General features: G+C 47.0%; 1 protein-coding gene across 1 annotated transcript; it reads left to right on the forward strand.

The window, feature by feature from the left end:
• Positions 1–92: 92 nt before the first annotated feature.
• LOC136490063 (uncharacterized) lies at positions 93–23857 on the forward strand. Its single transcript, XM_066486555.1, has 6 exons — positions 93–209; positions 382–484; positions 682–870; positions 17886–20544; positions 22984–23320; positions 23495–23857. The coding sequence occupies exons 3-6, from the start codon at positions 859–861 to the stop codon at positions 23496–23498; spliced, it is 3012 nt and encodes a 1003-aa protein (XP_066342652.1). The 5' UTR covers positions 93–209; positions 382–484; positions 682–858; the 3' UTR covers positions 23499–23857.

The raw sequence follows: 23857 nt of genomic DNA on the forward strand, positions 1-23857 counted from the left end.
ACTGGCCTGGCCCTTTGCTTTTCCATCTAGCTACTACATTCTCGCGTCTGAGCCATCTCTGCCTCTGCTGTCTCGATCTCTCGGTCCGTCGTCCTGAATCCAGATCACATATACCAGTCGTTATACTGGAGTTTTGGTTCGATTTATTTGACTTTCTGTTGTCATCACACTACTACTGGGCCGTGCCGATTATATTCAACGTAGTTGAGGTATGTGTTCAACTTGTTCTGCGCGATCTCTTTCATTGCATATATATAAGTCCATTTCTGGTGCGTTTATGTATTAACATGTACACAAACTCTCTCTATATATAATGCATGCAATGCACCTGTATGATTTAAATGAGTTGCTCCTTCATGCGTGCTTTGTGTTGTTGGCCAGATCAGCGGAGGGACCAAAATCAAGCAGCGATGGGTTAGATATTGAACTGAAATGGATCCGTTCCAGTTGAAGTTGAAACATGGATGATGATGCAGTGTTTGGGGTAGTTGTTGCGTTCTTTTAACTTCTCCTTTACTTATTATCCTTGATTGATCTTCATCTGCCTGTGATCATCGATCGAACGTACACGGACAACTGATGATAGATCATGCATATGCATGCACAAAAACCATATGAATTCATGCTACTCTGGATAATATATATTAATTGCTCCCTCATGCATGTTTTTGTATTCACCAGCAGACCAGCCGACAGAACAACCGATGGCTAGATCTGCAACAAAATGGATCCTGTTCAATTTGAAATGGATATAGCAGCATCATATCTGAAGATCAAGTAGCTACGCGCACGCCATAGAGATTCCTCGGCAGTCGAGGCGATTGAGCTGACCGGCCGGTTAACCCAATCCAATTCATAATGCATACCGAGGTAATTAAAACAATTACCAAGCATTCTCTTTTCTTTTTTCTTATCTCAACTTTCAACTTAATATTGAGAGTTAAGCCTAGTGCTTCTCTCTAAATGTATCTAGTTATCTAGTTAATCTTTTATCTGTTAAAGCTGTACTCAGCTCTTATCTTAGCTTAAGGATATGCCTAGCATCTCCTTTATGCAGTTAGAATGTGCTGTAGTGGTTGAGGAGCTATCTTGTGAACCAAGTTTGCTTTTTGCGATATAATGAAGCTAAGGCAGCCATGGTCATTGCTGCCATCTATTCCTAGATCCAGAATTCACTCGTGTTACCTGACCAACAATTGGTATCTAGAGCCTAGGTTGTTCTTGAGAGAGTAGAGAGCCATGTCCAACCACTCCAACCTCTCCGGCACTTCCAGCAAGTGCAGGGCCCGTGCCGCCGCCAGCGCGGTGGCAGACGCCGCGCACGCCTCGCTTGCTGCAGGCGGCCATGCGCGCGGCTGAGATGGCCAGGCAGGCTGCGGCCGTGGCCCAGGCTTTAGCGGCTGCGTCTGCTGCTTTGCGCTCGAAGGTGGAGCGACTGCCACATCACGAGTCGCCATCACCAGAGCGACGTCGCGGACACCGTGGCCGGTCGCCGGTCGTCCAGACCATGTACAAGGAGTCCAGAGCAGGCACGCCATGGCCGATGCTCACCAAAACGAACTACAACGAGTGGAGTCTGCTGATGAAGGTTAAGATGCAGGCCCAGCAACTCTGGGACACCATCGAGGGCGGGGTCGTCGACTTTCACGATGATCGGCGGGTGCTCGAGGCTCTCCTTGCCGCCGTTCCCCTAGAGCTAGGAGCAACCCACGCAGACAAGGCCTCCGCCAAGCAAGCGTGGGACTCCATAGCTACAGCGCGCATCGGCGTCGACCATGTCCGTCGGGCGACTCTGGAGCGGCTCCGCCAAGACTGGGATCGCCTAGCCTTCCGTCCCGGTAAGGAAGTTGACTGAATTTGCTCTCCACCTCTCCAGTCTGATGCAGCAGATGGCTCAGCACGGCGACGTCGACCTCATGGAGGTGCGGGCGGTGGAGAAGTTTCTGTGCATCATCCCAAAGAAGTACTCCCAGATCGCGCTGGCGATGGAGATGCTCCTCGACTTTGAGGACCTCTCCATCGAGGAGGTGATAGGGAGGCTGAAGGCAGTGGAAGATCATGAGGAGGTGCCTCCCATCAAGCTGGTCGCCATCAGTGACAAGCTGCTCTACACCGAGGAGCAGTGGCTCGCGTGATCAGAAGGAGAAGAAGGGGGAGGCCTCCAGCAACCCCAAGGAGCGACGTCGGCATCCGCACAAGAAGGACAAGGCCAAGGGCGATCGTGATGATGGCGGTCAAGGAGTTAAGGCAGGCGTTGTCGGCGACGAACGCAAGGTGACCCACGACGACACCTGCCTCAACTAGCAATGGATTAGACCACTAGGCCAAGGACTGTCGCTAGCCTCGACGTGAGCGTTATGGCGTGGCTCACATGGCGCAAGCAGAGGAGGAGGAGCCTGCTCTATTTCTGGCGCACGGCTTCCTCGAGCTAGAGACAGAGGAAGGCAGAGGTAAGGAGAAAGCTTCGACCTTCTGTGTCATGCCTGCCGCTGCCAACCTCCACATCGATGAGCCGTGCGCATGAGTCTTCCTAGGCACCGCTCCAGGGAGAACAAGCTCTATGGCTGGTACCTCTACAGTGGCACCACCCACCACATGATCGGCTGTCAGGAGCTCTTCTCCTACCTGGACCGTAGCATTCATGGCTCAGGTCAGGTTTGGTGATATTCAGGGCAGTCAGCTCCATCCTATTCACGGCCAAGACCTGGTGAGCACATGGGTGCTGCATGGCATCTACTACATCCTGGTGCTTCGTAACTCCATCATCAGCCTCGGCAGCTGGACGAGAGCAGATCGAAGGTGGAGATCGATCGGGGCATCCTTCGGATTTGGGACCGGCAAGGTCGTCTTCTCAGTCAAGGTCAGCCGCGGCCCGAACTGCCTCTATGTTGTTTGTCTCAAGGTGCTTCAGCCACTCTGCGCCGCCTGTGCGTGGAGATGATGAGGCGTGGCGCTAGCACGAGCGGTTCAACCATCTCCACTTTGAGGCACTAGAAGCTGGGCAAGGAGGAGATGATGCACGGGGTTGCCGGTGATCGACCACGTCGAGCAGCTTTGAGACACCTGCGTCGTCACGAAGCAGAGGAGGCGCCCCTTCCCTTGTCAGGCTCTGTACCACGCGCAGGAGCAGCTCGAGCTCGTCCACGATGACCTAGGTGGCCCTGTGAAGCCAGCGATTCTAGGCGAGCGGCGCTACTTCCTGCTCTGGTGGACAACACGTCCCGCATCATATGGGCAGTCCTTCTGCCGACCAAGGGAGCACTTGCGGACACCATCAAGCAAATCCAGGCGGTCGCGGAGAAGGAGAGCAGCCACAAGCTCTGGGTGCTACGCACTAACAACGGCTGGGAGTTCACCGCCATGGAGTTCGCCGCCTACTGCGCAGATGAAGGTATCTAGCGCTACTTCTCCACCCCCTACTCGCCATAGTAGAATGGGGTGGTTGAGTGTAGGAACCAGACAGTGGTGGCGACGGCGTGCGCGCTGCTCAAGCAAAGAGGAATGTTTGGCTGCGTATTGGGGAGAGGCCATGATGACCGCTATTCAGGGGCGGTGCTAGGGGTATTCCCCTATAGTCCATGGAATACCTAAGATTTTGGTAACAAACATAAATATTTGTATGTATGTATAATGGTATAGCATGTGTAGTTTATCAGATGTTACAAATATGGCTCATAATCCTATTAGAAACTAGCAGCAGTAGCTCAGGAAGGAAGAGAAACCCATAACGCTCATTGCACCTTGCCTCCCATGGTACTTGCTCTGTCTCCCGTCTTTCGCTCATGCATCAGTGGGGCTACGAGCGGCCGGTGGCATAGCGGCCTCCCCTATCCCCCTCGGTTCATCCTCCGACAGCAGGCAGCCTCGCCCCCTCAGCCCTGCTGTGCCCCTACACGCCCAGTGCCCCAACCCCAGCGGCCAGCGCCGCGCCTGCCGGTGGCTACCACTCACCAGCGGTCTAGACTCTCGACTCCGGACCTCCCCCTCGGCCCCCTACGTCCCTCCCAGTCCCAACTCAAGCTTGAAGGTTGAAGCAACAAGCAAGGTGAGCACACGGCAGGCAGATCCATTCTTCATTCAGAGACAATGGCACTATACCACTATGTTGAAAACTTGTACTTTGCTTATTACTATTGCACATTTGTTTGGGAAAATTTTTGTACATGGAATACCCAGCCATGAAATCCTGGCTCCACCACTGCCGTTGTTCATCTTCTCAACAGGAAAGACCCCCTATGAGGCATGGCACGGGCACACGCCGGTGGTGGGGCATCTGCGGACGTTTGGCTGCATCGCCTATGTCAAGGAGCTGAACCAGCTCAGCAAGCTAGATGATCGTAGCAAGCCTCGGCGTCTGCATCGGCTACGCAAAGGGCGCCAAGGCGTATCGCATCCTTGATCCAGTGCCCTAGCACATGCGCGTGGCGCGCGATGTCGATCTTCGATGAAGGACTATTGACACATAAAGTGGCAAACGGGTAAACCGCAAGCGTACGGTTGTCAGTGTAGCCTTCACCAAGTGTATTCCAGGTATCGTATTTCCACAGGGAACGTGAAGTGAACTAACTAGGGATCAAGACCATCCTATGATGATACAAAAGAGCATATGAAGCTTGGGTAGAGAAGATCTTTGTAGCAATGATATCTGGTAAAGATAGTAGTTATAAGGGGTTTATCACCCCCTCGCTTATAGGAGGCGATAGGTGAACAATAGGGGGTGAAACCCTATCCGATGCGGCTACCTTGTTATGGGGGGCCTACCTTTTAAGAACTTGCCTAAAACACATGGTGGACTACAGAGACTAGACAGGGCTATCACCACCTGCTAGCTACCACTATCTATCCGTGCAACAAGCGGTATACACAGGCAAGATATAGTCTAGACACCACGTCTACACTACACTTACTACTCCAACCTTGGCCCACTAAGTTCCCTTAATGAGGCTAGAGCACTCTACTAAAGTAAAGTGGTGCATAAGTAAGACAAGTTATATAACTACTAGCAGAGATAGAATATCAAATACTATAAAGAACTCGGATGTATTACTTACAAGAAGATAGCATCCGCCGAGGTACACCTTGGAGAAGACTCCCGATAGGCCTAGGGCTTTCTCCTAAAGACTTCCCTCACTCTCTCCCTAATTGCATAGCACACTACAGAGCTTCGCTAAAAGCTACTAGTGAGTCAGTTTACTCTAATGTGTCATGAGTGAGAATGAAGCCTAGGAGGGGGGTATTTATAGCTAGAGGGAGGGGGAGTGCCACATCAGCGATCCAGGTGACCTCCAATAACCTCCATTGGATCAAATCCGATCTTGAACCATCATTGATCAACGGTGTGGATGTGGTAGGATGCATGGAGGCATGCATAGAGGCGGTCGGAAGAAAGTTGAGCTAGATTAGCCACCATGTGGGCATCGCCCGACTGCCTCTTTGACAGGTGGCACCATCATTCTTCTAGAAGCATGTCCCACATGTCATAGGATGGGTATGATGCAGAATGGGAGGTGGTAGCACCCTTAGGGGGTCGGCCTACCCCCCTATGACTGGTGGGCCCTACCTCCTTCTTCTAGAAGCTTGTCCCACTTCTCATAGTGGATGTTTGTCACCTTGTTGGTTGCTTCGTTGTGGGCCCATGAATCCATGTGCTCACCTCTTTAGCCAATGAGAGAAGAGGACATTGTGATCCAAGGGTGGAGATTGCCTCTAGGAGTGTGTGGGAGGATCGTGGGAAGCTTGAGGGGCCAGTGGGCCCATATGGCCATCGCCCGATGCCAAGGTGGGGCCTCTAGCCACCCAAAACTCATGTATTGTGTACCTACAAGCAAATAATGACATGTACATGTGGAACCAAGTTATTTATACCTAAGTCACTATGTTTTTGCTTGTTAGCTCCTGAGAAAGGTGTTTTGTTGACGGTTTTGATGGTGTAAAAGTAGGGTGAATCTATCATCAACAAGACCCTCCACACTTAAGTCTTTGCTCGTCCTCGAGTAAAGGTTATAGAGAAAAGCAAACAATGATTATGAGATCTTCAAGATATACAACAAACACAAGCTTTATTCAAGACATATCTTATACAAGTGGGTTATGTGGCACTGTCGAACATATACCCTTCAGATGTTGAAAAATGGAGCAGTCCTCAAAGCAAAGTCATCTTCCCATTTCCACATCTTAGTGCTTAGAGTTTTTGATAAACTTTTTTTTCAAAAGGGAGCACATAGTTCAATCTTACTCCTCAAATAGCACTCTCAAATCACTCAAGAGGTGTGTGATTTCTTACCAAGGCATAGCATGAATTTGCCTTCTTTTGTTTCATCCTACTTCTATCAAGCTTATGTGGAGCTCAGGTAGGGATAAACATGATAGTATACTTGCATTGCATGTATTGTAAAGTCAAAACAAGGATCCGAGGAGAAGAATGTCATAATCCTAAATCAAGATGTACAAGTGTGTGGAAAATGATGATGGACTTTATTGTACTCCTTGAACAAGCATGGTCTCTCTCACTTATGATTGGTTGAGATATGGCTATCTCTTCTTTTTTTTTCTTCTTTTTCATGAGCTTTTCTTGCTCATTTTCTTCTCTCTCTCTCTCTCTCTCTCTCTCTCTCTCTTTGAATACATAGCCATATCTCTTTTGCAAGAATTTCAGAAAGAGATCATACTAAGCTTGGAGTATTTATTTGGTGGAAAATGAAAGGCATGTTTTTTTGCGTACTTCTAGTGTAGAAGCAGCATGTGTATGTGGTGTGTATGTGATCTTGATCTTGGGAACATGACAAAATTCTCAACAAGGGTCAACAAGGTTTGACTAAACTCAAAACAACGACAAGCAGCACAAGAAGAAGTGTTTTGAACATGTATGACCATATGTGGCATTGGTAGGAATTTTCACTATTAAGGAGTAAGTGACACTATGGTTTTATGACATTTTCAAAAATAAACTTCCAAGCACTTACGAATAGAAAAGGTATGAACCATGAGCTAAGAACTATATCACATTAGTCAATAACTTAGTCAATATAATGTTCCTATCAAAATATATCTCCCACAAGCATAAGCATATGCAAGAAATAAAATTTATGAAGCTTCTCTCTTTCTAATGTCATAAATCATGTCAGTCTCTCAAACTTTATGTTCTAGATGCGGATCTTCTTGTTTTTATTTTTATTTTATGTTATTTTAAAAAGGAAATAAGCAAAGGTAAAAGAAATTTGTACCAAAAGGGGAAACGAGCGTGGCAAACCAGTCAAGAAGGATGTCGAAGCAGAGTGGACGCTGACTGGTGGGCCCAAGGGTCCATGGTGGGGTCGAGCGACCCACTTTGGTGCCTCTGGCCACTTCGGTGACTGCCAAGCGCGTTCTTACCCTTGAAGACGTATTCCTGCACTGACGCTTTTTGGTGGTGTGTTCATTGGGACGTCTCCCGACGCCAAAAAGTAGTTGTTGCGGCCCAATTTTGATGTACAGCCGTATTTTGCAGTGAACACCACCGATGGCATGTTCGTGACTGTGTCAAGGTGTTAGTGGGGGGTCGCCCGACATCCCCCACACTTAGTTCAAAGTGTGCTGGATCACAGAAACAAAGCAGATGTCAAGTGCAGGGGCTCTGCTGGTGGCAACACACCAGCAGAACCAAAAAAATTCATTAATTCAATAACTACTCATAGGCACATGTTACAATGATGAGAATGAAATAAAGGAAATGAAACAAAATAAACCTAAGTGCCTAAGTTATTGTGAAAGAGACTAAGATGCCGAGGGAGAGGGTGGAAAGAGGAGGTCCTCTTTCCCTAAGGCCTTAGCGAGGCGCTTCATCTTCGCATCGGTGCTAATGCGAAGAGCGCGGAAGTTGTCTTCCAAATCAAAGTGAGCCATTCTCAACTCCGCTACTCGCTCTTCTAATGCCATATTATTGTTCCTAAGTGTAGCAACTACACGAAGGAGCCTCTCTACATGACTCTTCTCAACGCGATCCTCGTCTTCAAAGCGCCCCGATGGACCGTTGATCGACGGTGGATCACATGTCCGCTGGACCGTCTTGGGGGAGCTTGCAGACTCCAGCGACTCCCGAAGCGCTTTCCTCTCATCGAAGGTGATCGGGCGTATGAAGACCTTGCCACGCCCCAGCCCACCGCCTATGATCTTGCGGTTCTTCATGATGGTGGGCGTCGAGGCGTGTAGGAGTGGGTGTACTCCGCACTTGACACGTCCCCCAAGGAGGTGATGAGGGCGTGCTAGAACTCATCCCGATCCTTGTTGTAGGGATAGCAATTGGGGATTTCCACCCCCTTGTTGACGTTCACCTCGGGGCCCTTCGGTTTGAGCCCCAATTGGCCTGTGGTAGGCCTCTTGGGCGTTGTTGCCTAAGATCGTGGCTTGGTGAGGCCTCTGTGTGGCGACAGAGACTGCAGAGTAGAGTGGGACTGGATGGAGGGCCGAGGCATGTTTGGCCGACCTCTTTGGGGTCGCCCGATGCCCTTATGGCGCCTGGCTGCCCTCCGACAGGTGGGACAACGGCCAGGTGGGACAACGGCGGTTTGGCTCTCTGGATGGGTGTTTGGATGGTTGGAAGGGTCTTCACCAAAGGGAACAATGGGCATCTTGCCATGATCTTTAGTGGGGGCCATGGTGGTGAGTGCTCTGGTGGCTTGGAGGCTCAAGGGAAGAAGGAATTCTGCTGATGGTGAAAGGAGGTGAGGTGGAAGAAGGAAGAAGGGGAGGAGAGACTAAAAAGAGCCGTGCCAACGTTCACAACCCCTGTTTTCACTGAGGATTGCGACTGGGGACGCACTCTATGAACGTTGTGCAACATTCAGGGTGACTAGGGTTGAGCCAGATGGCTCCCTGATGCCATTCGCCCAACACCTATCTGGTGGAACTAGGACCTAGGTGAACATGGTTCGAGGCTCTTCTTACTCTCTTCTATGCATCCTCCAAATGGTGGTCTAGGTTGCCCTCATTGGGCCGTCTCCCGATGGCCTTATGGGGCTAACCGGGGCCAACTTTTTGGGTTGGAGACAAGTCTAGCCTATGTGAATTCTAAACTAGTGCAAAAACTAAATAAAAACAAGAAGTAAAGACATGTAGATTTTAGTTATGTTAATTTAGGATTAAGGATGAATTCTAACAAGTCAACTTCTTGTTCTAGTGGCTCATGTTCATGGAAAAATTTAAGTCTTTGGCCATTTACCTTAAATATGTTGCCATCGTCGTCCTGAAGCGTGACGGCTCCATGCATCGCAGCGTTGACGATGAGGAATGGTCCTTCCCACTTGCTTTGAGTTTTCCATGGCCAAATAGCTTGACCCTTGAGTTGAACATGAAGACCTTGTCTCCTGGGCTAAACTCTTTCACCCTGATCCTCTTGTCAAGCCATCTCTTTGTTCTTTTCTTGTAGATTCTGGCATTGTGGTAGGCTTTCTCTCTCCACTCTTCTAGCTCAGAGATTTGCATCTTTCTGTTTTTCCCTGAGGCTTGCAAATCCATGTTCCATTGCTTCATGGCCCAATGTGCTTTAAACTCTAATTCAACGGGTAGATGGCAAGTCATTTCCGTATACAAGTTGGTATGGTGTCATACCAATTGGTGTCTTGTATGATGTCCTGTATGCCCATAGTGCATCTAGGTAACTTGTTTTTCCAAGCTGTACCCATCTCATTCACGGTCTTTTGTAGAATGTTCTTGATTTGTTTGTTGGATGTTTCTGCTTGACCACTTGTCTGAGGGTGATATGGAGTTGCAACATTGTGTCTTATGCCTTGGTCCTTCAAAAATTTACGGAAGCCTTTATCGATGAAGTGTGATCCCCCATCACTTATGACCAATTTTGGGGTGCCAAACCTTAGGAAAATAACTTCATGGAACATTCTTTTTGAGTGTACTGCATCTACATTGCGGTAGGGTATTTCTTCTACCCATTTGGACACATACTCCACCACCACCAAGATGTACTCATAGCCTTTTGACTTGGGGAAAGGTCCCATGTAGTCAATGCCCCATACGTCAAAGAGCTCGACTTGCAGATTGTTGGTGAGTGGCATTGCATCACGGGTGTTGATGTTCCCGTGCTTCTGGCACCTTGCACATTTCCAGATATAGTCTTGTGTATCCTTGTACATGGTTGGCCAGTAGAAACCACTTTGCCAAATCTTTGCATGGGTTCTGAATGCTCCATAGTGGCCTCCATATTCTGCTCCATGACATCTCTCTATGATCTTAATTGCTTCATCCATGGGCACACACCTCCTCAACACTCCATCAGCACAAACTCTATAGAGGTATGGCTCACCCATAGGTGTACTCAGCTTTCTTGGAATGAGCTTCTTCTTGTTTGCCCCTGGTGGTACATGGCCTGCAAGCATAAAATTAACTATGTTCGCGTACCAGGGGTTGGAGTCCGTGATCTTGAGGAGTGTGTCGTCCCGGAGGAAGTCGTCAATGGGCAAATCCTAGTGCGTCTTTGAATTGCATTCTAGACAAATGATCGGCAACATAATTTTCTATTCCCTTTTTATCTTTTATTTCAAGATCAAATTCTTAGAGCAGCAAGATCCATCTTATTAAACGAGGTTTAGCATCTTTCTTAGTGAGCAGGTATTTTAGAGCAGCATGATCGGTATAAAAAATTACTTTAGCTCCAACTAAGTAAGATCTAAACTTGTCTATAGCAAAAACCATCAGCCAAAAGTTCTTTTTTAGTTGTTGCATAATTCAATTGTGGCCCTAGTTAAGGTTTTGCTAGCATATGAGATTGCATGATGTTTCTTATCTTTTGTTTGTCCTAAGACAGCACCAACAGCATAATCACTTGCATCACACATGATCTCAAAAAGAAGCGTCCAATCAGGGGGTTGAATGATTGGAGCGGAAACAAGTGCTTTCTTAAGGTAGTAAAAAGAATCTAAGCACTCATCATTGAAGTAAAAGGGTGCATCATTTAGCAAGCAAGTTTGTTAAAGGATAGGCAATTTGAGAGAAATCTTTTATAAACCGCCTATAAAAACTAGCATGCCCAAGAAAACTGTGAACACCCTTCACATTCATGGGAGGTGGGAGTTGCTCTATGACTTCTATCATAACTTTATCCACCTCTGTCCCATGCTCGGACACTCTATGTCCTAGCACTATGCCTTCCCGAACCATGAAATGGCATTTTTCCCAGTTCAGGACTAGGTGCTTCTCTTCACACCTTTGTAAGACCCGGTCCAGATTCTCAAGGCATTCATCGAAAGTCTTACCATAGATAGAAAAATTGTCCATGAAGACTTCCATGATTTCCTTGATCATATCAGAGAAGATGAACATCATGCACCTTTGGAATGAGGCAGGGGCATTGCATACACCGAAAGACATTCATCGATATGCATATGTCCCATAGGGGCATGTGAAGGTGGTCTTACTTTGATCATAGGGATGGATAGGAATTTGATGATAACCCTAATACCCATCAAGGAAACAAAAGAAAGAATGCTTTGCAAGTCATTCCAACATTTCATCAATGAAGGGTAACGGAAAGTGATCTTTCTTTGTAGCCTTGTTAAGTTTTCGGTAGTCTATGCAATCCTCCAACCCATGATGGTTCGTTGAGGAATCAACTCGTCCTTGTCATTTCGAACGACCATCATACCTCCCTTCTTAGGTACCACTTGTATGGGGCGAACCCACTTGCTATTGGGAACAGGGTAGATTATGCCCGCGTGCAAGAGTTTTAGGACCTCTTTCTTGACTACCTTTCTCGTCGCATTATTGAGCCTCCTTTGAGGCTCCCTAGAAAGTGTGCCACTGGGCACGATAGGGAAGCGATGTGCACAAAGAGCGGGACTAATTCCCTTGAGATCTTGAAGAGAGCAGCCTAAGATAGATTGATGCTTCTCTAAGATGGTGAGAAGTTTGAAGGTCTCCTCCGCAAAGAGTTTGTCGCTATTGATAATGGGGGCCTCACGGTCACCATTGAGAAAATCATACTTGAGACCGGAAGGGGTTTGAGTTTGATGGGAGGTTTGGATGGGAGCTCAGATTTCTCCAAGTCTAAGCGTTCTTCTAGCTCAGATTCTTCTTGGATGAAATCTTTAGCATCTTCTAGATTGGGTAAAGAAGATTCTAGAAGAGATGTGGCCATCACTTCCTCCATTGTATCGGGCTCAGGATTTGATTCCGTCTTGGAATTTGTAAAATTGGTTAGCAGAATCGAAAGGCTAAAGTTCTTTCTGAGATGACCCTTAAGGCTCCCCTCATAATATCCATCAAGGAGTTTCATGAGCGGGTGCCCAATTAACAAGTCAAATTCCTCTATATCAAATATAAAGAAATTCAAGAGGACGTTGATCGTGTTAATTGTGGTCAGAATGGTTTGTGCAATCCCGCAGCTCTCGACCAATTGCCTAGAAGGCAACTTGAGATATTTATGGGTCAGGTCCAGAGGGTCCTCTCCTAGGAGTGCATTTGCTAAAGATTTAGACATGATGCTTACTCCAATGGCAGGATCATAAGAGAGTCCAAGGCTGTTCTATTTATGAAACAAGGAATGGATGTGGAGGACAAAAGAATCCAAATTACTTCAGGTGAAGTTTCGGCCTCCTTAAGCCACTTGTTGCTCATAATAGATGTAAGCTCTTGGATTATCTCCTGGAGGTAGAGTTCCTTGAGGCGATCTGGAATATGGCAATTAGGAGCTTTTCGAACAGAAGACTTCTTTTACACGGGTTCATTCGAGGCATTTCCGAAGTCGAAAAATAGATTGTCCTCGATATCAAGAGGAAACTCCAAAGGTTGAATTTCTTCTTCCCTTAGAATGTTCGGGGTTGGTGGTTCAGGTTCGATAGCTGAATCTTGGGATGTGGAGGGTAAGATTTCAAGCTATCCATGTCCCTTCTTCTACCTTAGGGGCTAGTTTCTCCTCCTCCTCGGGGACTTCATCATAGACATTAGTGTAGGGGTGTTCTCAAGAATTTTCACAAGAACATCCTTCCCTTCACTAATGCGGAGATGCAAGAATGCTCCCCCTGAGGCTATATCAAGAAACTATGGAATCTTTGCTAAGACTGAGGTAAAAGTGTTGCAAGTAGAGTTGGCTCGGCTATAGCTAGATCAGGGCCAGATGATACTAAATCTGTGAGACGGGCCCATGCCGCACCTAGAGACTCCTTCTCCTTTTGCTTAAAGGTTAGGATCTCTACTCGAAGACGAGCAACGCGGGGAACTAGAAAGAAAGTTAGATAGAATTTGATTGCAACTTCTCCCATTCTCCTTTTACACTCCCTACGTGGTGAGAATACCATCATTTGGCTACTCCCGTCAAAGAGAACGGGAATAGCTTCAACTTAAGGGTATCTTGCCTCATGCCTTGAATGTGTATGCATGAGCACAGCTATTCAAAGTCACGTAGATGTGTATAGGGGTTCTCATCTTCGTCCCTAGAAAAAGGCTTCTCCTGAACCATCGCTATGGGACTCAGATGAAGCTCATAACGAATAGCCAAAATGGCTTGGCATGAACTAGGGCCTGATGGAGCAGCATACTCGAAGATAGGTGTTTGATCCATTGGTCTATGTGGAAAGAAAGGTTTGATCAAACAAAGAAAACTCAAATGACTTGATTCTAGTTAAGACAGTTACCGTTCCACGACAATAGCGCCAAAAAGCTTGTTGACACCTAAAGTGGCAAACGAGTAAATCGCAAGCGTACGGTTGTCAGTGTAGCCTTCAGTAGGAGTATTCTAGGTATCAGTATTTCCACAGGGGAACTGTGAAGTGAACTAACTAAGGATCAAGATCGTCCTATGACTGATATAAAAGAGTCTATGAAGCTTGGGTAGAGAGGATCTTTGTAGCAATGATATCTGGTAAAGATAGCTAGTTATAAGGGGTTTATCACCCCCTCGCTTAGAGGAGGCGATAGGTGAACAATAGGGGTGAAACCCTATCCGATGCGGCTACCTTGTTATAGGGGACCTACCTTTTAAGAACTTGCCTAAACACATGGTGGACTAGCAGAGACTAGACAGGGCTTGTCACCATCCTGCTAGCTACCACTATCTATCCTGTGCGACAAGCGGTATACACAAGCTAAGATATAGTCTAGACACCACATCTACACTACACTTACTACTCCAACCTTGGCCCACTAAGTTCCCTTAATGAGGCTAGAGCACTCTACCAAAGTAAAGCGGTGCACAAGTAAGACAAGTTATATAACTACTAGCAGAGACTAGAATATCAAATACTATAAAGTACTCAGATGTATTACTTACAAGAAGATAGCATCCATCCAAGGTACACCTTGGAGAAGCTCCCGACAGGCCCGGGGCTTTCTCCTGAAGACTTCCCTCACTCTCTCCCTAATTGCATAGCACTACTGTAGAGCTTCGCTAAAAGCTACTAGAGAGCAGTTTACTCTAATTGTTCCAAAAAAAGAGTAGTTTACTCTAATGTGTCATGAGTGAGAATGAAGCCTAGGGGGGTATTTATAGCTAGAGTGACAGGGAGTGCCACGTCAGCGATCCTAGGTGACCTCCATCAAGGTCCATTGGATCAAACTGACCTTGAACCATCTTTGATCAACGGTGTGGATGTGGTAGGATGCATGGAGGCATGCATAGAGGACGGTGGAAGAAAGTTGAGCTGGATTAGCCACCATGTGGGCGTCGCCCGATGCCTCTTTGACAGGTGGGACCTCCATCCTTCTTCTAGAAGCATGTCCCACATGTCATAGGATGGGTATGATGCAGAATGGGAGGTGGTAGCCCCCTTAGGGGGGGTCGGCCGACCCCCCTATGACTGGTGGGCCCTGCCTCCTTCTTCTAGAAGCTTGTCCCACTTCTCATAGTGGATGTTGGTCACCTTTGTCACGTCGGTTGCTTCGTTGTGGGCCCATGAATCCATGTGCTCACCTCTTTAGCCAATGAGAGAAGAGGACATTGTGATCCAAGGGTGGAGATTGCCTCTAGGAGTGTGTGGGAGGATCATGGGAAGCTTGAGAGGGGCCAGTGGGCCCATATGGCCATCGCCCGACACCAAGGTGGGGCCTCTAGCCACCCAAAACTAATGTATTGTGTACCTACAAGCAAATAATAACATGTACATGTGGAACCAAGTTATTTGTACCTAAGTCACTATGTTTTTGCTTGTTAGCTCCGTAGAAAGGTGTTTTGTTGACGGTTTTGATGGTGTAAAAGTAGGGTGAATCTACCATCAACAAGGACGTGGCTAGGACTGGACGAAGGGAGGCACTAGGGGCACGACACCTGTGACGACCGACTTCGTATTGACTACTCGTGGCTCAGGGGAGTTGGGGGAGCATAGAGTGCATCTCCGTCGGTGTCCGATTCATCAGCATTGACATCGCGCACGCCACTAGCTCCACCACGCTTGCCGACCCCAGACCAGGAGGTTTCTGTGGGCACACCTAAGTCGGCTGCTACTCCACTGGCATCGTAGCCTGCTACACCACTTGCGTCCCCTGGCCTCTACTCCCTCTGCGACATCAGCACCTGCTTCACCAGCTACACTGGCTAGCGACACCAGGCCTTAGCGGACAACCCGTGCCCAAGTTCACCACACCGCTAGAGGACGACAAGGATCAGTCTCGACGCCGCGTATGGTGACACTCTAGTGCACTATTGGACAATGACCAACATTCTCGGTGATCAGGCATTGCCAGCCCCTGGTGCAGCGCAACCTCGAAATCCAACTCCACTTGACGCACTGCCTGCGAGCCTGCTACCTATGCTGAAGCTGAATGGGACCTAGTGTGGCGCGCTGCAATGAAGCAAGGGCTCAAGTCCATCGAGTAGAACCAGTACCTAGGAGCTCGTTCATCTACCTGACGGCCACCGCCCCATCACCCTCAAGTGGGTGTTCAAGCTAAAAAAGGATGAAGCTGGGGGCGGTGATCAAACACAAGGCGAAGCTAGGTTGCGCGTGGCTTCAGTTCAGCAAGAGGGGATCGACTACAACGGCACCTTCACACCCATTGCACGCATGGACTCGGTTTTGGTCTTCCTCGCGTTGGCGGCTCAGGAAGGGTGGCACGTCCACCACATGGACGTGAAGTCTGCCATCCTCAACGGTGCACCTCAAGGAGGAAGTCTACATCTGCCAGCCACCTAGGGTTCGCCATCGCTAGGGCAAGAAGGGAAGGTGTACTACCTGCACAAGGCCCTCTACGGCTTGCGTCAGGCCCTGTGTGCCTAGAACGCGAAGCTAGACGCCACACTCAAGGAGATGGGCTTCTAGCAGAGCAGCGCATGAGGCAGCGGTGTACTAGTGGGACAGTGGGTGCACTGTCCTGCTTGTCGGCATCTACGTCGACTTCCTCATCATCACCAGCATGGATGAGAAGGAGGTGGAGGCCCTCAAGGCGTAGATGAAGATGGCGTTCGACATGAGCTGACTTGGGCTACTCTGCTTCAACCTTGGAATCGAGGTGGCCAGGATGCCAGTGGCATCACCTTCTGTTAGACGCACTATGCCAAGCGCATCTCGAGCTGGGCGGCATGGACGACTGCAATCCTAGCCCACACCCCGATGAAGGATTGGCTCAGGCTAACCCATCACAACACAACGGAGGAGGTGGGTCCTACGCACTATCGATGAATCATCGGCAGCCTACGCTACCTGGTGCATACCTGGCCGGACTTGGCATTCGTCGTCGGGTATGTGAGCCAGTTCATGGTGCGGCCCACTGGTGGAGCACTAGTAGGGCTATCAAGCGCATTCTTCACTATGTGGAGGGCACCCTCGACTGTGGTCTGCACTATGCAAGGGACCCCGGCACGGCGCACTTCGTCGGCTACTGCGACTATGACGTCGCCGGCGACATCGACGCAAGCAAGAGGACAAGTGGAACCATGTTCTTCCTTGGCAAGTGTCTGTTCAGCTGGCAATCACTCAAGCTGAGTACATTGCCACCACCAATGCTGCTACACAAGCTTTGTGGCTGTCAAGGCTTCTAGGAGAGCTGCTCGGCAAGGAAGTCGAAGCAGTGGAGTTGAGGGTGGATAGCAAGTCTGCTCTAGCTCTGGCCAAGAACCCAGCTTCCATGAGAGGAGCAAGCACATCAGAATCAAGTACCATTTCATCAGAAGCTGCTTGGAAGATGGGACAGTCAAGGCAAACCATATCAGCACCTCTTATCAGCTAGCTAATATTCTCACCAATGACTCCCGCCGTATGAAAGCAATACTCTTACCACTGAGTTAAGTAGGCAATTTATCACCACAAAAGAAGCCCCATTACTTCGATCGATTATTGCAAGAATGGGGTTTATTGATATTCCTGGTATAGTAGATGCTATCACACATACAGTCGTACTCAATTTGATGGAATTGTTTGATCTTAAACGGGATCTTCTGTAATTTCGCACATAAGGGGTTATTTCTTGGTTTCGTCCGGTCATTAATAACTTGACTATTTTTAGATAATAGTAGATTGAAAGAACGCTCGTAAAGAATCCTATTGAAACCGGCTGAGCACAAGGCTTAGGGGGAGAATTGAGAGACAAGCCTAGTGCTTTCTCAGTTAAAGCTGTACTCAGCTCTTATATCTTAGATTAAGGATACCCTAGCATCTGCTTTATACAGTTAGAATATGTTGTAGTGGTTGAGGAGCTATATCTTGTGAACCAAGTTTGCATTTTGCTATATAATGAAGCTAAGGCAGCCATGGTCATTGCTGCCATCAAGTCCTAGATAAAGAATTCACTTGTGTTACCTGGCCAATAAATATATGCGCACTTTATTTGCAAGAATTGAAACTGCATTTATGTGACTGTTCTTTTTTCTTCTTGATCTTGCTCGCCGTGTGCATCGAAGACACAGAACGCAAGTTGATGACTTTGTTTGCAACTGGGGACTGACGCATATATGCATTCATTGGCTGCAGGTTATCAATGCTGACACCATCGACGGAGCTGTCAATCGAATTCTCGAACGACTTAAGGAGGAGTACGATGACGCGACCAGTACTGCTAGAAGCGCCACCGGCAGCGTCTGGCACAATGTCATCTACTTTGACGGCTGGGATGGACTGGGGGCATCTGCCGTCCTCCGAGCCGTAGGCCAACGCCTCAGCGCTGGTCAGGAGTTCTCACAGATCATCCACATCGACTGCTCCAAGTGGGAGAGCAGGAGAGCGGTGCAGAGGGCTCTCGCGGTGCAGCTTCAGCTTCCCGCTCATGTGATAGGGATGTTTGATGCAAAAGACGAGGAGGACGACTACCGGGGTGTGGGCCAGGGCTCGCGCCTCGAGATACCCAAGGTCTCCAGGGAGATATATGAACACGTACAGAAGCAGCTGGGCCAAAGGTTCTTGGTGATCTTCAACAACGGGAGCTGCGAGGAGATTGATCTTGAAAGCTTCGGCTTCCCATTGTCTGGGTACTCATGGAACAAGGCCCTGTGGTCATTCCAAGGAGGATTCCGGCTCTACCCTCGGATGAAGGTTGACATGGCCCTGGAGAGCAAGACGGCATCATCAACAGATGTTTTTCTCTCAGCAACCTCCACTAACCTCAGCGAGGACAATTTTTGCAAGATTTTGCGTCACGAGGCAGAAGAAGTTGCAAAGGGCATGATCAGTACTGGCGGCATCGACTGGCCAACAGCAGCTGCCGGTTGCTTCCTGTACACGATGAGGCTCTGCGGCATGGGTGGCCACTTGATCGACTATGATCTGGCCACCCATGGTTGCAACTACTGGATATGCGATGGCATCATACAGCTACAGCAGGGAGATGTCGTCGGCAGTGATGATGCTGCAGCTGAAACGTTGTGGCTATCTTGTGATGCTTTGAAGCGCGAGATGTGGCTGGATGCAGACTATCACCAGAGTCCGCAGTTGCCGGCATCTCCGGTGGTCAGGCGCCTGCAGAAGCGGATGGCATACTGGACTTCACCAGCTTATGGATCCACGCTGATTAAGGATCAGCTTGGCCGTATTCCTAAAGGCATGTTCCAACAATATGACAAGCTTTGTGTGCTCAAGCTATCAGCATGCACATTCAGCCTCACATCGCCTCCATTCCTCTGCTGCCATAGCCTCAGGTTTCTCTGGCTTGACCATTGCCAGGAGCAAAGCATTAGCAAAGACGAAGCAGCGAATGAAGAGGACATCCGGCGGTGCTTCGAAAAGCTGTGGGTGCTGGACGTGCGCTACTCAAGCTCCAAGTTCCTGTCTGAGAAGATGATGGATTTCATGGCTCAACTCAGGGAGCTACATGTGATGGGACAAGAGGCGTTCGACATGGACACGTTGCATGGGCGGCTGCACAATATCCGAAAGCTCCGTGTAACAAAGTCCAAGACCAACTCCAGCAAACGGACATACCTGTTGTCGGGCAAGGACAAGATGGAGCACCTTGAGCTGTCAGGAAATGATGGATGCATGGATAGTTTATCTGTGGAAAGCAGCAGCTGCAGCAGCCTAGATACCGTCATTATTGATGCATGTGTTTCTTTGGAAGAGATATCCTTGAAAGGGTGGGCTAAACCGGAGAATCTACTCTTGAGTGGGTCCTTTCCGGACCTGTGTAGCCTAGACCTCTCTGGTGCAGCGGTGAAAACACTGGATCTGAGTGCAGTGATGGCCCCGAAGCTCGACGAGCTCCTCCTGCTTGACTGTGTGAAGCTTAGAGCAATCCTATGGCCACCACCACCAGCAGCAGCAGCAGCAGGTGATGGCAAAGGCAGTGGAAAAAGATACTTGGGCAAGCTTCGCATTGACACCACCCAAAAGTTGGAAGATGATACAGGAAGCAGCAGATCACATGCCGGATGTAGTTGGTATATTTGTGTAAGAGATGCAAGACTCCTTGGGTCGCTTGAGCCTGTCAAAGATTACTTTGATGACAACGATGTGCATTTGGATATCTCAACAAGGATGCCATCATCTTCGGATGCTGGTAGCAGGCTGCAAGCTGAAGTAGACCAAGATAATTATTATGCAACAAAGGCAGATGTCGCCGCCAGTGGCATGCAGCAGCAACAAGCTGATGACTCGGCAATCATGTCCACGTGTCCTCCTGCCCCAGGTGTGTCATCCCGAGGCTGCTACATGCACATAGAAGACACTACTGATGCTGCTGCAGGTGGGAATAATGAGATTACTATTCCGGGATTTGTATGTGAAGGCCCTAAGATTCTGCACGTGCATGATAGCTTGTTCATCACCCGAATAGCTTGTTCAGAATCAAAATGGGATAAGCTCGAGTGGTGCCGAGTCGAGCGGTGTCCCAAGTTGGAATGTGTCCTTAACTTCAACTGCAGTGACCGTCATGCCTTTGGCAAACTGAGGACAATCTGGGCGGCACATCTCACCAATGCACGATACGTCATGGACTTGGCGTTTGGTCATGCACCAGTATTTTCAGGCCTCACATCGTTGCACCTCTACTGCTGCCCCAGGCTGTCTCACGCTCTCCCTTGGATTCGCGCGGCCTTTAAAAGATTGGAGACCCTCGAGATCATGTATTGTGGTGACCTCGAAATGGTCTTCAAGACGCGTGGCGCACCCAAAATGGTCTTCGAGACGCGTGACGCACCTGGTAAGCTCCTCATTTTGAACTAGAGGGTCTTTAGTTCGAGTCCTCATCAACCATTTTACTTTTATTTTTTATTTTTTATCTCCTCTTTGTTGTGTCCCGTGACTGAGATCTCCTCACTTTATTTTTCCATTTTTTTGTCCTCTCTGTTGTGTCCCGTAAGATCTCTAGATTTTACTTTCCACTTTTTTATCCTCCAAGGCTCGCATATGAAGTTTAAATTCATAAACACAGAAAAAGTCACTTCGGATGCCGTTCGGGGATAATATATAACAGACCAAACCCCCAACACCGGCCGTACCTTTAAAAAATTAACTAAAGATACTTTGTCCTAACTAAAAGTAACATGGTAACAAGGTTGCTAGGATCGAGATCCTAGGTAGGATCATTTTTTTGCCTAGTAATATCGAATCATAGGAACATGGTAGATTCTATTGGATTTTACAAATTACATATTTTATATACAATATTTGAAATATATGGCAAAGATTCAAGTATATGATATTGAATTTGATTAATTTATTTGACTTTTTTACTTCTACGTGCAATTATTGACAATTTTCAATTCCCCTCAACTTCATATAGTGTTTTATCACAACTCAGTCTTTTTAAAAGTCGTTAATGTCGATTATTATATAGTATCAGGTGATCGTAGTAACCAGATAGAATGGATTTTTATGTAGGATCGTATGGAGGTTTCACGTAGGATCAGGGATTCTGTAAAAATTCACGATAAATGGTAGGATCTGTATTGTTTTGACTAGGTAGGGTCATAGTATCATAATAATTTAGAATACGGATCGAGATACTGACAACCTTGCATTGTACTAGCCTAGTGGAGCGTGACGTGCTTGCAATGCACCAGACAAAATAGTTTTGTAAGGTTCTTTTATGCATATTTTGGAATATTAAAATAGTGTTTTTGGACTATTTGTATTGTATTTTGTGCAACTTTTGAACTTAGTTGTGAAGCAAATTTTTGTAATTATTTACCGAATTATTAAATGGAGGTTACACAATTGCATGTAACAATTTTACTTTTTTTTTTATTTTTTATCTCCTCTTTGTTGTGTCCTGAGATCTCCTCACATTAATTTTTCGCCTTTAAACCCTCTCTCTCTCTCTCTCTCTCTCTCTCTCTCTCTCTCTCTCTCTCTCTCTCTCTCTATAGTTTTTACTTTCCAATTTTATATCTCCTCTAGGAGTTAATAACTATAGATAATATACTTAATCATTTATTTTTCTATATTTCTCCTCTTTTTATTGAGCCCCGTGAAACACATCACCAAATGTAATGGCACTAAAGATAAAAGAGACATCACTTTAGCATCGTTTCATTATCACTTATATTAGTCGTTCTGTAAAGTGTCATGTCTTTTTTTTATGAAATTCTACTCCAAGGCTCGTATGAAGTTTAAATTCATAAACACAGAAATGGTCACTTCTGAGGCCGTTCTGGGGATAACATATCACAGTCCAAACTCCCAACACATGTAGAAATTAACTTAAGATAATATACTTTGTCCCTACTAAAAATAACATGGTACCAAGGCTGTTACGATCGAGATCCTAGGTAGGATCATTTTTTGCCTGATAATATCGGATCATAGGATTGAAACGTACTAATGGGATTCCATTGGATTTTATTAGTTATATATTTTATACAAGATTTATAATATATTGTAAAGGTTTAAGTATATAATATTGATTTCGATCGATTTATTTGACTTTTTTAATTCTATGTGCAATTATTGACATAATTTTCAATGCACCTCAACTTCATATATTGTTTTATCACAACTTAGTCATTTTTAAACTCGTTAATGTAAATTAATATATAGTATTTGGGGATCATAGCATCCAAATACAATAGATTTTTTATGTAGGATCGGGATTCTGTAAAATTCACAATAAATGATAGGATCTTTATTGTTTCAACTTGGTAGGGTCATCGTATCTTAAGAATTGAGAATATGGATCGAGATACAGACAACCTTGCATTGTACTAGCCTAGTGGAGCGTGACGTATTTGCTAAATTGTGTTGTAAGCATATGCCAGACAAAGTAGTTTTGTAAGATTGTTTTATGCATATTTTGAACTTTTAAAATAGTGTTTGAACTATTCGCATTGTATTTTGTGCAGATCTAATAGTTTTGTAAGATTTTTTAATGCATATTTTGAACTATTAAATAGTGTTTTTGACTATTTATAACGTATTTTGTGCAAATTTTGAACCTAGCCATTGAATTTAGGACTTCTTATGCTATTTAGTACCTATACGTACCAAAATATTGAAGCAAATTTTTATAATTATTTACTGAATTATTAAATAGATTTTATCGAATTGCATGTAAAAATATTGGTGTGGCATACCCTTTCGCAAAATTCTAGGTTTGCACTGTTCAAGATGTCTTATTCACTCATTATGGCATGGTACACAGGGTTATTACCATTTCTTCCATATCCTCGGGGGAGCTTGCTTCCCAAGCTGAAGCACCTCTGCCTTCACGAGCTCCCCAAGCTGTATGGAATAGTGATTTGGACACTGCCTAAAGTGCCGATCAGAATATATGCGCCCAACCTCGAGACCGTCAAAATCAGAGGCTGCTGGAGCCTCAGGGGACTGCCCCTTACTCACGGCAACAAGGTGGTGAGTTGCGACTGTGAGAAGGAATGGTGGGACAAGCTGAGATGGGACTCCAGGGAGCAGTCCAGATACTACAAGCCAATCCACTCGCGGCATTATAAGGAGACCATGATCAGGGGCTCTCCACTCAGGTGCGTAGGTTGTCACCGTCCCTCTCCACGCCACCTTCATATATACCTACCGTATATCGATGGATGCTAGTAATATATATCACTATCTGTACACACAATTAATAATGCAAAGTTGGTGCACAAGAATTCCAGGTCGAGTTTGACCACTCGATCGCTCTCCTCGATCTCCTGCAGGTAATAAAAGAAAGGCTACCGATCGATCAACCATGCATTCCCGGCCGGCCTGCTCCTGCCCGTAGCGTGCTGCCGGCTGCGCCCCGGATGTTCTGTTTTTCGCTTCCGCTGGCTTGGTTTGGACGTGCCTGTGTGCTTTGTGTTCTGCTTGGTTTCGCCGTGGCATTGGTGTCGGGTGTGTGGCCCTACGTGCTTCGTACGCCAGGTGCATTATATTGGTCTCGGTTTTGTTGCTCAAGTTTGCTGTTTGAAGCTTTGGCAAATAAAGAAGCGCTAGCGCTTGCTGAACTCCACTCAGCTTATGCTAGCTGTGTGCTCCAGTAGCCTGTCTCGTGTGCTCTGGTGTGGCGTGTCATTTCTCAG

Source organism: Miscanthus floridulus, chromosome 10 (assembly GCF_019320115.1).
Source record: "Miscanthus floridulus cultivar M001 chromosome 10, ASM1932011v1, whole genome shotgun sequence".
Classification (NCBI taxonomy): domain Eukaryota; kingdom Viridiplantae; phylum Streptophyta; class Magnoliopsida; order Poales; family Poaceae; genus Miscanthus; species Miscanthus floridulus.